Genomic DNA, 18,031 nt, shown 5'->3' on the forward strand with positions numbered 1-18,031 from the left:
ATCAGATGCAGTCGGTTCATTTGGAGGTTGATTGCCTGTATAAATCTCATGGTGAACAGAGACTTCAATTCTTCTGACGTTTATATGGTTGAAAAATCAAGAAGATTTTGAATATATGAATTTTAAAGAAAATAGTTTGTGTGTGTGTTGGTGTTTTTAATTTATTGAAGTATAATCTTGCCTCCAAAACTTGTTAAGGGCAAACGAAGTAACTTCAAATCATACTCTTTTGGAATGGTGTCACGTTGATTTTAGATACAGTGTGATACTTACTATTCAAAAATAAAATAAATGCAAATGTGTCCCCTTTCCGATGAGCACTAAAAAATTGTATACGAAACTGACATGTAACTTCCTTCATATTGAGGTGTTTTTGAATAATCTTAGTTTTTATTAATATTTTAAGCCATTATGTTATGTTTTTAGCAAAGTATGCTAAAAAAACATGTTCCCCAGAAGATAAGGTGGTAAATCAAAGGTTTTATGTTTCAGCTGGAATCTAACTCTAAACGTTGTCCGTGTAATAATAATATTAGACGACTATGCTTCTAGTTTTGTTGGGGTTCGTGTTGATTGCTCTGCAATTTTTCTTTTACTTGGTGCTTCGGTGATCCTCACTCCAAGGAGGGGGTCACCTTCTCTTACTGATGCTACCGTGGAGGTTTCATAAGCTGAGGGTATTTGGTGTCAGACTCGGGATAAGAGGACGAATGGCATCTCACTGGTTATACTCGAAGAGTATCATCGTAATATATTATATTTAGTTTTTCTTGGAAAAAAAAAAAAGATTTCTTGGCTTGTGGCTAGCAAAATATTTTGGGCCTTCTGACTTGAGATTTTGCTTCTCTTGATGAATCAGTCGCAAAACTGTGGGTAGCCTTCTTCAGAACTGTGACTAATTGTGCACTAAAACCATGATGCAAACAAAATGCATGTGTCAGTTGAAGTTTTAAGTTGCTTCCTTCAGATGAAAAGTCTATAAAGAGATTTCACCTACTGCACAACATGAGCACCAAGCAATTGTGTCCTAATCATGGTATCCTTTTGGTAGTTCCAGGTAACTAACTAGACACCAGTCATGGAATCAATCACAAACAGAGTTCAACCTGCAGCAAATTGTAATATCCCAACTATTTGGGTTGGCATCAACACATAGAACTAAATTTCCGCAATACAGAGACAAAGAACACTGTTCATGTTAGAGGAAAGAAAATAAAAAACAAACTTCGCATTCACTTGCACAGGAATCATCGGTCAGTAAATAATTGTACCTTCTTTTATTTTTCTGAAGCACATAAAAAAATAGACTTTTATGATAAGCCATGACATGAGGGAGCAGTTACTCGACAGATCCACCACATTTGAACTCAGAAAGATGACTATGGTCTACAAGTCAGGTATTCGGCAAAATAATAATGGACACAAGGATTTGCAATTTGAAACCAGAAACGGGGCATCAACAGACTCACATCTGCAATTGGACAAAAAAAAAAAAATCAACAATCGCAGCAGTGTTCTTGTTTCATTTTCTAAGATTTTTCCATGAAATCCTGTCCTGCGTAACAGCACAAGACGACTTCAAATTGTGTTCGCTCGGTCACAATTGCTGGAGCCACAATTTCAATCAACGATAACAGTGAGCGCACAAGCTTGCGTCTTTTTTCAGCAACCATTTATTGCTTTAGAACTCCCACGCTGGAACATATGTTCTTATGGTCAGGGCATCAAACTTCTCAGCAGCTTATGCTTCATCAGTCCCTCTAGGTGGCAAGCTTAATTAGACCATCAAAGATCCAATTCAATCAAATGAATTCTTGAATAGTAGAGCAGGGCATTTGTGACTTCGTGTGCTGCATTTACACTAAAACATGATTTTGTTTCATCCTGGAATGATGTGAAATTACTTCTTCCCTTTCTCCCGCTCATATTCAAATTATTGGAAAAATGCCACACAGTTTTCATATATTGCCAAAATTAGAGTGCAACTTTACACTAAAAGATTTTTCTAGCTAGCCAATACACAAGCATGAGAAAGAAATTGATATGCTTCTTTATCACGCTAAACAGAGATGTCCCTCTAAATCTAGTGTGACAAATATTTAAAGATTTTCCATGTTATAGATGCCAATCATTTAATTTCCTTAATGTTGTTATCATGCATATTCAAAGATAATTCGGCCAGATGGGCTAAGAACCCAGAAATGAAGGAAGACTTTTTACTCCCTATCCTTAGAATAACAACATTTTACCTCTAGTTTTGGTCATTAAAGCAAGCACCAAAATGAGAAAAATCAAGCTTTATGCCAGTATGATACCACTGCTAATTACTTCATACCAAATGCTAAGAATCCATCTTGATGTTATGTGAGCTACAATCATTATTGCTTTTACAAAAAACTTATTAAAATAACAAAGTAAAATGAAAAACAGTATGTCTTCCAAGTCAATAATAAAATTATCAAATTAATACATCAAAATTTCAGCATCAAACCATATCCAAGATAATAAATAATATTGTTCGACGAAGATGATATGAGAAGTGGCAAAGTAGATCAAATATAGAATAATACTGCCAATGTCATTCCCAAGTCTGGATGAAACAAATGGAACGTGATGTTAGGCTATTTAAGCATAACGTTGAGTCACAATTCATGAGCCAACTATTTTTGTTATTAGACTAAATCGTTGCCTAGAAGTGGCATGAAGCATCTTCACCATGCAGTTGCCTCAAATTGTGAAAGGTGTCCTAGGAGGCTTGGAACAGTTTAGGAGATCAATATGAACTTTGGTTGACTAGTTTAAAAATCATAGAGTTGCTTATAAAATTAAAGAAACTGTGATAGAAGAAGTTTTAAAAAGTATGAATAAAGGTAAAAGTGTTGGATTTGATGGTATTTTTACTGAGGCTTGGAACAGTTGAGGTTATCAATAGGACGTTTGGCTGGCTAGTTTGTCTAACAAAATTTGAAAATTAAAAGGATACTTGTGAATAAGGAGCTTCTTGATACCAATTTATAAAAATAAGAGAGACATCCAAAGCCGCCTAGTTATAAGTGAATTAAAATAATGATAGGGAAAGCATAAAAAAGGGCTAACCTAGTTCACGAGGCTCCCGCCAATACGGGGTATGGGGAGGGCCAATATACGAAGCCTTCTCTTTAATTAAATATTTAAAGAAACTATTTTCGTAACTCGAATCCTGATCTTTTAGGTCGCAAAAGAACAACCTTACCATTGTACCAACCTTCCCTCAATAATAGGGAAAGCATACAATTAATATTTATTTTGGTAGATTTTAGAAAAGAAATGTGATCTACTAATTAATTGCTTTATAAAAGATATGTATCATGATATAATTACTAGTGTTAAAATTGTAAAGAGTGCATAACTATAAATTTACATTAAAGGTCAATTTTGAGTTTTCTATTCTTTCACAATGATAACAGATGAACTTATCAATCATATATAAGTCAAACCGTACGATGGATGTTATTTGTTGATGCTATTGTTATGATTTACGATAGTTAAATTAAATTATGGAGGTAATCCTTAAGAACTAAAAGTTTTACATTAAGTATGATTACAACTGGGTATACGATGAGATAGAGTTTTAATCTTATTAATAAGAGGATGTAGTGGATGAATAAACAATAAGATCCTTTAAGTAAAAGTTTCTATGTATGTTGATATGCTAATCATAGAAAAATTCGAAAAATTAGTCATATACTAAAAGTTAAGTTTTTTAAGTGAAAATAGGTGTCAAATATTTATATGATCATTTGATGCTCTATGTATTAACTAGAAAATGAATTATTTTCATTCACAAACAATTAGGTATGACCCTAATAGATGATCTAAAAGAAAGAATCCTCTAAGATGATATGGAGATGTTCAAAAGAAATCCACAGATGTCGTGGTTATACAAGATAAGTCTATCTGCACTAACGATGTTGAGGTGGATCAGTAGAATTACTAGAAAGGACAGAAAATCAATTAGTATTAGTGGAGGAAGAAGAGATATAGCAAGATCGGAAAAAAAAAAAAACTTTAAAAGGAATAGTAAAAGTGATATAGCAAGATCCAAGAAAAATCATCTAACCTATAGATGTTATATTTAGAGGAGGAAAATCAATTAGTATTAGTGGTGGAAAAAGAGATATAGCAAGATCGGAAAAAAAAAACCTTTAAAAGGAATAGTAAAAGTGATTCAAATGCTCTTGATTTAATTAGAGATATTGTCTTGTATATAGTTCTATGGCATAAAAAGATCCAATATAAACAAACCCAAATAGTCAGGATATCATATACTCACATCTTACAGACATAAAAATATCTTTTCTAACATCAACATAGCAATAAATCCAAATTTCATACAACTAGAAAACAAGACTAGATTTGAAGTTACAGCAAAAATGACCATAAGTTAAATGTGATAAGCAAGGACAAAAACCAAATTTAAATCCTAAATAACATGTCCAGAAATTTGCTTTTCAGCAGGAGGAGATCAAGGATATCAGTACAGCAGCAATTATATGTGGTGGTGGTGTGTGCTCTGCCCTTGCCACTAGACATGCTAAGACAAAATTGGACAAAAGAAATTGAAACTCAATCTGAACGGCAGGATTAAAGGAAGAGTGTACCAATGAGCTATCAGAAACCCTTCCTGTGACTTCAAATCTGATCGCAAGTGTGCATAATCTTGCTTTGGGCCATTCTACTGTCACCAGTCCGCTTCCAACCAGCAACCCTATTCTAATATAACGAAGTGGGCTGGCAGACCATTTTGAAGAAGAAAAACTGGTTTTGGCCTTAAAATAGAAGCAAATAACCAGGAAAGCTCAGTTCAGTTGAACTCGATGTTAGCAATTCATTTCATTGTTAGAACAGGAAGTTTTGGCTGAAACATAAATGCTTGGAAGAAATGTCTTAAACCTGGTGATGCACAGATAAAAGAAAAAAAAAAGGTTCAGTTATGAGTTATGCTAGAGTGCAGTTTGAAAATCAATATAGGTAATATTTAGCACAAAGCAGCAGGTGGAAAACCAAAAGTACTACATGGCTAATCAAGACAGTCATGGTGACTAGTGAAAGACCCTCATACCACCAAAAATTTATCAATGTCCTTGCTTACGAAGATCAAGCTGTACTTTTTTTTTTTAATTTTGAGAAATATTTCTTAGTCAAAAGACTGATGACTGTATTTGCTGTGCCATGACAACCTGGAACTTTGATCTGTAAGACTTCTATGATAAGACTATCTGGCCTTCAAGATGCTGTGCTAGAGAAATATAACGTGGGCCATATATATTCAAACTATGTTAGAGTGCAAAGATATGGCATAATTTGGAAGTTGAAAAGGGTATTCCAAGTCAGGATTTGGAGTTCTAACCATAAAGTTTACCGAGAGAACTATTCTTGTTAAAGTCATGGTCCAAGCAACTTGAACAAGATTCTAAAAATAAACCAACATTAAGAAGCATACGTCAATGTCGGCAGCTGTCACATAACCTTGAGTAGGATTAGACATATTGACATAGTTTGCAAGAATGGTTTTTCTATTGGCATCAACTTGGGATAAGCAATTGGGATGGATAGGGTTGGTTAGATTGGATGCTAGTGAATGAGATCAACTTTAAAGAAAATAAAAATAAAAAGATAAAAACGAGTATTATACGAGAAAAATAATTGAACACTTCAAAGAAATATACTAAAAGATCTTTGATCTCCGCATTCCATAGAATATATAACTTTATTAGTAAGATTTGCATTTGAAAGGTAAAACATAGAAACAATATAAGAGATAGGGTTATTACTTGACAACGCCTCTAGGTTTGGTCTTTTACCATTCAGCATCCCTTTTTACGATTTTCACCTCAAAGCGCTCATCTTTTCCCAATTGCCCAAATAACCCTCAAAAGTGATTCCCACTTTTTCCTTTTTTTTCCTGTTTGCCTCTTAGACTGGTGGATATTAGACCAGTTCATTTTTTTTCTTTTGTTTCTTGGAGCAGTTGTTCTTGAAAGTTCAAAAAAACAAAATATAACAAAAAATTTATAGTAATTACTGCTATTAAAAATAAAACTAAACTTATAAAGCTAAAAGATAATTATGAGAACATGATGTAAAAATTATAAATAAAAAATAAACATATATTTTCTATATCTAAAGTAATAAATGAGAACATACCAACAAAAATAATTAAAAACCTATTTACAATTTAAAATTTATTAATAATAAATTTAAAATAGAAAAAATGTTTTTTTAAAAGTGATGAAATAATAATGAAAGCTTTTTGGATAAAAATAACCATATTTATCAAACAATTAAATATTTTGATTCTCATTTAGCATATATTATTAAAAATAAAAGCCAAAAAGTTAGTAAAATAGTTTCTTAAATTTATTGAACAAATTAATCATGTCTTGGTATGAGTTGTATAATATTGCTTATATAAGCATTTAGTGCTCACTATAAAAGGAGACACAATAATTACATTAATCTTAACAGTGTTAAATCAAATGTAACACTGTTGCAGAAACTGTAACTAGTTTGTCTTCTTCACTAATTTACATCAAATGCTTATTTTGTCAACACATAATTTTCAAAAAAATTTAAAATTATACACACATTTAAAATTTTAATACAAATTTTAATTGTGATATATCCAAAAAAGAGTTAAATTTTATAAAATTATTTTGTTCTTATTTGTCTATCAAAATTTCATATACAATGTATTTGTAAACAATTTAGGAAAATGAATTATGATAATTAACTCACTTTTATAGCGATTACATTATTATATAATGTTAACCTTTGCTACTAATTTATACTAAATACTTGCTTTTTCGCAACATAAATAACTTATATGAAGTTCTACAAATAATTTAAAAAAAAATTCAGACTATAAGCACATTTTTATTTTTTATCACATGTTTTCATTATAAAATATGCTAGTAGAGAGTTGAACCCTTCAAAAATAATCTTTTAACTCTTAATTATTACTTGTTACAATATTGTTTATCTCAATGTTTAATGTATCGCCTGAAATCATATGAAACGGGTGGTACATACCAGTCCGGTCCACCAACTGATCAGCACTCAATCTAGCTTATTTTGGGCAGTACATAGGAAAAGGGCTAGGTATTGGCTGATACAGTCGAAACTCATATGGTATGGGTTGCTACCAGTTGGTTCCGATCGGAATTTTACCAATACCGACCCAAATTGGGGAAAGTTTGACCCAATAGTCAAATTAACCATCGGAGCCTCTTTTGGCTGTTTAAACCTCCTCTTTCACTCATTCATTCGATTTCTCATTCTCACACTCAGTTGTGATTAAAGTTCCTTATGGACGATTAGGGGTAATTAAGCTATTGATTTGTTTAAAAGAGAGATTAAAACTCAGGATCTAATGAAATTGCTCTCCAATTTGAAGGTATTTAGTTTCTTTCCGTGTTATTTATCATTTCATATAATTAGAGGCGTATAATGCATATTTACAAAGATTAAACATGATTAAGGTTGTTCTCTTACATTAGCCTTATATTTAGGTCCAAATTGGGGGATTTAAGGTTAATCACAATCTTATGCATTTATTTATACCTCATATACACTTCATTCTTAATTAAATGCAATAACAAGTATACAATAAAATTGAGAGGAAAAACTTTAAAAAATCTGTTTATGAATTTTCGATCATTTTTAAGTCTTTTATCCAAAACCAATATGTATGGACGTACTGACATACAATATACTGGTACGACTTGTCACGAATAAAGTTCTAAACAGGATGTTTGATGTAATACTTATGTATGTCCGTGTCTTTCTGTTTGTTCATGCTTTGCACAGCATGTAGAGGAACGACCAAAGACTTAATAGCCCCATTTTAGTTGGGTTTGGTGGCCTTCTTAGGCTTGTAAATAAAGGTTGTGTCATGTAGACACTTGTGAGAGATATTCGGTCTGTAGTGGACCATTTTGACCCTTTGTTGTGCAACTGTTCAGAGCTTGTAAAGTCTGTTTGTAATTTGCATTGTCTATGAAGTGTTTCCTGAAATGTTTGCTTGTGGATCCCGAGTGAGACGCTTTTTCTAACCTGTTTTCTCTTTTGTAGGTGCTAAGGGACCATGGGAGGTTTCGGGGAGGCTGACATTTGCGGACGGGCATGCAAGGATGCCGTACGACTTAGGCAAAACCAGCTAAGTCCGTGACAGATGGTATCAGAGCGGGACAAGCACTCATATAAACACTTGGCATACAAATGTAGAGGACCTAGCGGGGCTGCGTTGAGGGCAGTCAGCACACGCGCGACTGTTTTGGGGAAAACGGGCATGAAGATGTAGGGAAAAGGAGTCGCTCGGAGAAGCGAGCATATGAGATTGACATTCAGAGGAATGACCAACCCTTCACGCAAGAGGCACCACGAGAACAAACAAGTTTGGAAGAATACGGAGCGCACAAAGGTTAGGATAGCTGAGTTCGAGCTACGGCTCGACGTTGACAACTATACTTGATGGTGCTCAACGCAAGCGAGGCGTTGGGTAAAGGATGAGACCATGCAAGGTGGAATGAGTTGATCAACGACCGAAAGAGTTGTGCAAACCTCACAGAGGTGAGGGCAATTGCTAACTCGAAGAATTCGGTACTCATGCATGGGCTTGTATGCGGACGATGGAATGTTCGCGGCCATCCTAAGGCGATAGAATCTCGATGCCATGGAGCATTGAAACTTTCTCTTCGGTATGTGAAGGATACGTCTGTAGGAGGCTAAAGTGTGCAGCGAGTTCAACATGTTGCTAGGCCTTGAGTGGTGCAGCAGGGGCTATATTGACGTGGAGTCGCAATCTAGCAAAGTGCGTTTGCAGGAGGCAGAACAATGCACGGTTTGTTCAGTAAATCGGAGTAATCCGGAGGGGATGGTGGTCTCCGAAACTTTCAGAGAGAAAGAAGCGAAGAGAGATATTGCTCCAACGGGATAGTTATCCAGGAGACAGTGATTTCAATAGGCGCTCAGGCACTCGCCTAGGCGCTCGGGCAAGGCGAGGTGAGGCCCGAGCGCGTCGCTTCATGTCCAGGCGCCTCACTTCAAAGAGGCGCCGCCTAGGCGCTCGCCCGAGCCCAGGCGTCGGGCGCTTCGGGCGAGCGCCTGGGTTAAACCAGGCGACCGAACCAGATTTTTAAGTCTGGTTGGTCTCCGGTGCCTTTGTTGGTTCAATCGAACCAACTAAATCACCGATATCATGCTCTCTTTCGTGATTTCCCCGACTTCCCCAACCCTAACACTCGCGATTTTACCGTCGAGATTTCTTCTCCGCTGTCGTTGCTCTCTGCTGCCGCTGCAACTGTTGCTGCTCGCCGCTACTGTCGCTACTCGCCGCTGCCACAATCGTTGCTCGCCGACTGCTCGCCGTTGCCACAATCGCTGCTCGTCGCTGTTGTCGTCGCTCGCCGCTGTTGTTGCCGCTCGCATCTCCCGCTCCCACTCCCGCTGTTGCCGCCGCTCTCGCTCCCGCTCCAACTATGGCTGTCGCTTGCTACCGTTGTCGTTGCCTCAGTAGCCTCGGTCTTCTCACACTCTTCTCACTATACTGTCGATAGTATATTAACAGTATACTGCTAATTGTATACTAATAATAGTATTTTTATTTATTAGATTACTAATATATTATTTTTATTTTAATACTATTAATTTTTATTTATTTAATAGTATTTTTTATTTAAAAATAAAAATATACTATTATAATTTATTTATATATTATGATTTTGTACCTAATTTTCTTAATTTAATAGCATATTTTTATTTAAATAATTATATTTATTAATTATATTATATATTTTTATATTTTAGCGCCTCGCTTCGCTCGGGCGAGCGCTTGGGCGAGCGCTTAGCGCCTCGAGCGTTTTTGGACCTTAGCGCCTTTTGACGCCTAGCGCTTTTGAAATCACTGCCAGGAGAGATAGATCCCGGTCTCTCCAGAGGGAGAATCATGTGCAATAGACCGCATATGTTGAGGAGGAGTACCTCAACAAACAATAACTCCATGAAGCTCAATGGACCGAGCAAGCGACGAGGAGTCGTCACATGATCTCGCTCGAGAGAATGTATTGGTAAATGCATTGCGAGATCAAGTGGGGGAGCGACCCAAAGCAACACACATGAAGGTACACTTGGAGTCGATATGGAAATCAGACTCAAGGGAGGGCCGACCCGTGGAATGGGGCACGAGGGCCACCATCAACTCAATGCAAAAACGAGGAGTTGAGCAACTTGGGTGTAACTTGACGAAGTACCCAAGCCGCATGAAGGGAGCCAGCATAGAAGATGAAACATGGAGTGGAGGTACAGTGCTTTCCTTGGACAAAGGTCAATGACATGAACTCTTGCAGAGGCAAGAGTAGGATCATGTTGTTCCATGGGTCCTTCATTCTGACGGAGCGAACTCATCTTGCATGGTGCCAAAGACAACTCAACTTATCTCGGAGCTTATGGGCACATGCACCTTATCTCGGAGAAGCATTTGATGGAGGAACTAAGGCGACTCAACTTGCAGAGGCGAAGTTGGATTCAGAAGGCGTTGGCACGGGACAAGAGGACGCGGAGGCGGGTACTCTTAAAGAATATGCCACAGTGTTGCCATTCAAGTTGTCATGAAGGAAGTGGTGCGCAGCGGAGATTGTGTTGGTAGGCGCAGAGGCCCAGGATCCAGACAATGGTGTACTAATTGCAGCGAAGTCGATGGACTTCGGGAGCTACTAGGTGACGGACTGTCCTAGAGTGATGATTCATCTAGGTGTGACCCAAGAGTAGGTGGATGAAGGTCGATTGCCAAAGGAGCGAACAAAATCGAAGGTGGAAGAGACCCTGCGATGTATTGGCAAAGGCCATACATAGAGGGATCACAATTCGAGTTCATCCCACAAGGATCAGAATGCAATAGAGATGTCACCAGGAGGCGATATGGGGCAGCGGATCGTAGTGGAACAGTTCGTGGCAATGCGATACACACGACATCGTTCCGTGAGGGACTATATCATACGAAGGTATGATCAGGAGCTACTGGAAGCTCCACTTCGGTGAGCAACACGACGACAAGAAGGGCTATGGATTCAAGGAGTGAAGACCATGGCACCGTAGAGGAGGGTCTTCCGTGCGTGCATCGAATCTTGCATCAGATGAAAACCTTGGTTATCAACATATGGAGGCTGTGTTCCACCGAGGGAAAAGTTCGAATGCAAGTACCAGTGAGTCCCATGGGTGGGACTTGATCATGTAGAGGTCTGATCGAAACAGCTGGAGAGTTGGACTGCTCCAGAGCCCAAATTCGCTTAAGGGAGCCCGACAAGTCATAGGACAAGGTCGAGTTAGCGAATGTTGCTACCAAGGAAGCTAAGGAGAACAGAATCGGCGCAAACCCTACAACGTGATAGCAGAGGCCATGCATGGGAGTTGCAATCTGTCTTTCCATCGACCAAAGGGAGCTACTTGGAGAACACAGAAGTGTTGAAGTAGGGGGTCGAAAGGGGCGAGGAAGCGACGACAAGTCCAAAGGGATTTAGCTACCCAAAATCAAGCATTAGTTAGAATGGAGGTGGACTCGGAGGAGTGCCACAGAGACATATCTACTGATCATGAAGAAAAGGGAAACAGATATGAGGCAACGGATAGTAGGACCATGGGCATGACAGCGCCATGGTACCGCAGAGGCGGGACTTCCGTGAAAGTCATTGATCCCTTGCTCTCATGGAGGGAGAGCGCTTGGTTGTGAAACGGGCCGAGGAGGTGGAGCATGCAGAGGCAAACTTAAAGTACCGAGACAAAGCTAAAGGGCAGAGGCCAAGGAACTTCGTAAGACCGGTGTCAACGAGCTTCTCATCAAGATAGCCAAAAGTGAAGGACTTCGGGTCATGCAAGAGTGCACGACCAAGGAACGAAGCAGGCAGTACGCAGTGCTGTACCTTTGCTACTCAGCGGATTAGGCGGCAGGGTTGATGGAGAAGACGGTACAATCCTAGAGGCGACCAAATCTATTAGAGAATTACTCCAAGTTGGGTGAAAACTTCCGGCATTCCAAAAGTTCGATGGCATTGAGAAGGTGAATCACAATAGCTAACTCAATGCAAGGAGTGCAAACACTTCGAGTGCTTCAGCAGTGTGAGTAAAGAGCAGGCGAAGGTCAGTAACCAGCTCGATGCATGGAGTACAACCCTTGAGGAGGCGAGCGAAGTTAAGTAACCATTGTCTTCTCAACCCTTAAGAGAATGGGCGAAACCGAGTACCCCAATTCTCTTATCTATCCAGTAGAGGAGCTCTGCACAGGTTTAAAGACCCTTCGAAGATATTAGAAGACAATAGTTGTCAAATCGTCACCAATGGTGATCAGTGCTACTGAGAGTAGATTATTCGCTTCATTTCCCAACAAAATGACAATCGAAAGCGGAAGTGATGCGAATTTACTTGGAAGTGATAACTAAGTGAAAGAAGAGTCGATGGGTAAATTTTGTGAAGGACCCAAAACTTCAGAAATTTGCAAGGCGATGCTCGTTAAAGCTCCAATAAGCATCCATCCAGTTCAAGCAGCATAAGGCATTTGAGAGACTGGCGCATAGTACGAATGGTTATTTCCTTCATCTGGAGGATCCGCAGGAACCAATAGGGATCAACAAAACTCAGCCAACCCCACACTAGATTCAGAGTCATTGGCGAGTTGAAGCAGCATGGCGGATCAAAGGTTCGACTACTAAAAAACAGTAGTGGAGAGCAGTTGGGAGCCAAGAGGCGCATTGCAGCTGGAGCAGAAGATTGAAGACTCAGCAAAGGCGAAGAGTTGCAGTGTCGGCAAAGGCTTCGACAAGGACGTCGAAGGAATAAGTAGAGGAGAATGTCACGGACAAAGTTCTAAACAGGATGTTTGATATAATACTTATGTATATCCGTGTCTTTCTGTTTGTTCATGCTTTGCACAGCATGTAGAGGAACGATCGAAGGCTTAACAACCCCATTTTAGTTGGGTTTGGTGGTCTTCTTAGGCTTATAAATAAAGGTCGTGTCATGTAGACACTTGTGAGAGATATTCAGTCTGTAGTTGACCATTTTGACCCTTTTTTGTGCAACTGTTCAGAGCTTGTAAAGTCTGTTTGTAATTTGCATTGTCTATAAAGTGTTTCCTGGAATGTTTGCTTGTGGATCCCGAGTGAGGCACTTTCTTTAACCCGTTTTCTCTTTTGTAGGTCCTAAGGGACCATGGGAAGTTTCGGGGAGGTTGACCTTTGCGGACGGACACGCAAGGGTTCCGCACGACTTATACAAAACCAGCTAAGTCCGTGACAGACTGGTATATACCGGTCCACCCATGGATTGATACCACTAGTCGGCACGGTATGGTGGTCCTTGGTTTATCTAATAAGAAATTTTCTCTTTTTAAATAAATGATATAAGCATCAAGTAGAGAATACAGTTTACACCACATAATAGAGAAAAAAAAATGATAGTAGATGCTGATGCAATTTATGCTGGTACTAGCCTTCAAAGATTGTAAATTTGAAAGCTACCACAAATTCAGCTACATTGCCTATTGGAGCTTTTAGAATAAGCATCACATTGTTATATTTCAATCCGATCATTTTACTTGAGAACACAACACAATTTTAAGATGAGATTTGAATTCATCCAACATAAAAGACAGCAACAAAATTTTCAGCCTAACTAAACTAAAATGAAAAAGAAAGCCTATATATCATGCAATTCTTATCCTAATGTTATGCACAAGCATTGGTTTTACAAGATGCAAGCCTGAATAATTGAACCAAAATACATCTAAACACATCTCAAGAAACAGTATAAATCTAGTCACAGATACCCAGCACAAATTGTGTTTACACATTTAAGGCCACGTGGAAAACCAAATAGAGATACAAACAAATAAAACCAATAGTCTTCAAGATGAAAACATAGGACATACCTTGCATTTTCTTCAACTGATCGACATGGTCAATCCAAGTTGCTTGTCCATCTTAATTTAGACTCAAGACCAAAAAACTTCATACCAGATATAACCAAGCCTGCAGTTGTCTTCTTCAGATGCTCATTAAGTAATTCCTCATAAACTATAAAATTGGCCTCTGTAAGAAGATTGCGATCTTTCATAACTGCGAATACTTTTCTTGCTTCTCCTGAACTTGCATATTTACAGAAACCAAACATGATAGCACAATATATGATATCTTCCAGTGGATAACCTTCATCAATCATCTCATCCAAAACTTCTATTACCTTTTCTGGTTTCTTCAATCTGCAAGTGTTTAGAACAGTCAATGCATACTTGAACTCCATAGGCCCACTTGTTACATTTCCCAAACAATCCTTAACAAGTGTAATAGCTGCATTGATCTCCCCAATCTTACATAGCCCTTTCACAAGAGAGCAGTAAGCCTCAGTACTGGGTGTCCAAGAATTCTCCATCATCAAGTTGTAACAGGAGCATGCATATCTAATATCACCTTTTTCTACAAAACAAGGGATTATTAAACTATATGTAAAAGAATCTGGTTGAATATCTTTGGAGCATTTTATTTCCTCAAACAGGGCATGTGCATGCTTCCCATCCTCAATACTGTGAAGGCGTTCAATAAGAATATTGTAAATGCTAATGCTGAAATACCCTTTTGTTTTCAATGTTTCAAACACCTCCAATGCCTTTGATTCTCTACCTCCTTTAGCGATGAAGAATGTAAAGAAGTTGGATATATGATCCAAAACTGGCAATTCCAACTCCACTAATTGATTAACCAAGTAAAAAAACTTACTCATATCACTTGTATCAGCATAGGCAGACATTAACGGAGTTACAGTCTCAAAGCTTGGGATGAGTCCCTCCTGAATGACAATAAGAAAGAGCTTATGAGCCTTATCAACTCTACCAGCAGCACACAAGCCTCCTATCAAGGAATTGTAAATACCCAGATCGCCCCGGTATCCATCATCCACCATCTCCTCCAGCAGCCGGCAACCATCACCAACCCTCCCTTCAGCCACAAACCCCTCCACCAACGATCCGTATACTGCACGGTCGATCACAAGCCCCTTTCTTTTCATTTTGTGAAACAGTTGACAACCTTTCTCTACCCTCCCTGCCTTAGACAAGCATGAAACCATCCTCGAGTATGCCATAACATCGGCTTCTACTCTATCTTTCGCCATCTCCTCCCACACTCTCAAGCACCCATCCACGTTCCCCTCCGAAGCCAGAACCTTTATGATCGCAGTGTACGCAAAAACATCTGGCCGGCACAATTCTTGCCGCATTCGTTCCAAAACTTGTAGGAGATCATCTGTCCTCCCTGCACGGCAGAACCCCTTGGCAAGGATCGTGAAGGTGATGGCCTCCTCCTTGAGCCCGTCGGCCCTGAGGTCATCATACACGGAAAGGGCGAGATCGAGATGCCCAGTCCGAACCAAGGCATCCAATATTCGATTGTAAAGGAAAATGCGAGGCTTGACGCCAAATTTTCCCCGCATCTTCCGGTAGATGTGAAAGAGCCGGAGGCCGCGTCCGGCATCGGCGTGCATCCGGACGAGGATCTCGAGCTGCTTCTCGGAGGGGGGTTTTCCCTGGGCCAGCATGAGGTCCGGGAGCTGGTCAGCGGCGGCGGGGCGGGCAGCATCGTTAAGGGCGTAGGCAAAGGCGTTGTAGGAGGCGAATGAGTGGCAGAAGCCCTTCTGCTTTCCGGCCCAGTGAAAGAAGCGGGTGGAGAGGGACGGGTCGAGGAGGGGGCGGGAACGGAGGACCTCGGCGACGAGGTCCGGGGGGACGCGGCGGAGCTTGCGGAGGTCGGAGAGGACGGCGGGGCACCAGCGGCGGTGGCGGCGGAGGGAGTCGAGGATGTAGCGGGCGAGCGGGGAGAGGCGGCGATCGGCAGCAGGAACTGAGGGCGGGAGCGGCGCGGGCTTGATATCGTGTTCGGGATCCCAGTCGCGGAAGTCCACGGCAGGGAGGACAGCGACGGCGGCGGAGGCAGCGGAGGAAGGGAGGGTTTTGCGGTTGGAGAAGAGGCCACCGCGGACGACCGGGCGGTTCTGAGAGGGTTTGCGGTGGCCGTAGAAGAAGTAAAACTTCCGGCTGCCGCGGCCGGCGGACGGTGGTGTGGACGTGGTGGCGGTATCGGGTTTTGCCACGGAGCCCATTCGTTACGGCTCGAGAGGAATTATTTTTGGTGCGGGCAACGTGTTTGTGATTTTGCCATATTAATTAGTCCGCCATTTCTTTTGTTTTGGTAATTTACGAAAGGTGAAGTGAACACTGTAATAGAACAACCGGTTAATCTGTGTGATACATTTTAATTAATCGAGTTAAGGTTGTTTTGGACGCCTTGTAAACTTGGAAGGTCTTTCGACCCCAATGACGATGATTACATCGTCGTCGATCGCGTCGTCAGTGATAGCCACCATTGTATTATTATTTTTGGTATGACATAATTAATAGGACGATTAGCTTTTCGATAGGGTAAGAAAAAAAATTATCATATTATGAAATATAATAAAAATTATTATATTAAGTATATATATATATACATATGTACATATATATGTACATATGTACATATATATGTACATATGTACATATATATGTACATATGTACATATATATATATATGTAGGTAACTTAAATGGAACTTATAGTTGCTATGAAAGAGCTGCCTCACGATTTTCAGTGTTATCCTCAAGGGTGTTGATGTTAGCAGTAAGTATACATTGAACATCAACATGTGCCACTCTAAAGAGGAGGGTTGCTGATGAATCAAGTTGTAGGCTGATTTGAGCCTGAATTTTCTAGAGGTAGAGAGAGTCCACATTATGTGGTCATCTTGATAATTTGAGAGATACTCAATATTCTTTAAATCTTTTCGAACTAAATGCACTATGGGGGAATGAGAATTGGGTGAAAGATATACTAAGGGCCATTATGGTATCAAAAACATAAGCCAAATAATTTGATCGTTACTCGTAAGAAATACTATCACCAAGCACATGATGTGGTACTCCTCTTCGATTCCAAGGGTCTAACCATAAAAAGGTTTAAGATCCATCACCAATAATAAGATAGCACTCATACTTCTCTTACAGAATTCTAAACTTAGAGTGGAAGAGGGAATTTCTAAAAAGATTGCAACAGCGTTTTCTCACTTTTGAATACTCTATGCTTATATACTTTTAACCAGGGACGAAAGGGGTATTTATAGGCTTCAAGTTGATTTAAACTTGAAGCATAAAAATATTTCATTCTAGGTTTCTCGGGCATGGGCAGTACCATCGCCTGCGTTGGGCGGTACCACCGCTAGTGTCGGTCTGACATTGACACTGCACTAGGCGGTACCACTATCTGGGGTGCTATGCTGGGTGGTACCACCGCTTGGCACCTTGCCAAGGGCGATACAACCGCCTAAACTAGCGGTACCACCGCCTCACACAGTCTTGAAGATTATACCATGATAGTGAGTCGCCTCAGTCAGGCGGTGGCACCGCCTGAGCTCAGTCTTCGAGCTCTGGCAGGAGGTGCAACCGCCCCTGACAAAGGTGGCACCGCCTGGGCTCGGTCTCTGAGCTTTGGCTGAGCGGTGCAACCGCCTCAGTTAGGAGGTGGCACCGCTTGAGCTCGGTCTTCGAGCTCTGGCAGGAGGTGCAACCGCCCCTGACAGGAGGTGGCACCGCCTAGAGGCTCAGTCTTCGAGCTCTACTAGGCGGTGCAATCGCCCCAATCAGGCGGTGCAACTGCCAGATCTCGAAATTTCGGGAATTGACAGTTTTGAGCTCCAAATTCAAACTGGGTTGGGGCCTATAAATACCCCACCCTTTCAGCACTAAAAGGGCACCCAGAAACCACCGAAATTCTGATTTTACTTTATGATTTTTAGAGCTCAAAAGTGTTGTATGAGTTGAAAGTTCTTCTTCCTCTTTTCTTCCAAGTTCTAATCTGTTAAGAGAGGAAAGGAAATTCTATAAGGGTTGTCTCCTAAGCCTGTCAAAAGGAGTGAAATTA

General features: G+C 40.1%; 1 protein-coding gene across 7 annotated transcripts; it reads right to left on the reverse strand.

Annotated features, from left to right (window-relative positions):
* Positions 1-1,213: 1,213 nt before the first annotated feature.
* On the reverse strand, positions 1,214-16,230 carry LOC135584031 (pentatricopeptide repeat-containing protein At4g20740-like). Of its 7 annotated transcripts, none has more exons than XR_010487000.1 (3): positions 13,958-16,230; positions 4,641-4,932; positions 1,214-1,760 (listed from the first exon to the last, which is right to left on the reverse strand). XR_010487000.1 is itself a non-coding variant. In XM_065108995.1 (2 exons), exon 1 carries the CDS (start codon positions 16,177-16,179, stop codon positions 13,987-13,989), a length of 2,193 nt encoding a protein of 730 aa, XP_064965067.1. In that variant the 5' UTR covers positions 16,180-16,230; the 3' UTR covers positions 1,214-1,772; positions 13,958-13,986. The 7 variants fall into 7 exon arrangements, 4 of the variants coding, with proteins under 4 accessions (XP_064965067.1, XP_064965066.1, XP_064965065.1 ...); XR_010486999.1 differs by having other exon boundaries at positions 1,214-1,772; XR_010486998.1 differs by having other exon boundaries at positions 1,214-1,850.
* Positions 16,231-18,031: the final 1,801 nt, after the last annotated feature.

Source organism: Musa acuminata, chromosome BXJ2-5 (genome assembly GCF_036884655.1).
Source record: "Musa acuminata AAA Group cultivar baxijiao chromosome BXJ2-5, Cavendish_Baxijiao_AAA, whole genome shotgun sequence".
NCBI lineage: Eukaryota > Viridiplantae > Streptophyta > Magnoliopsida > Zingiberales > Musaceae > Musa > Musa acuminata.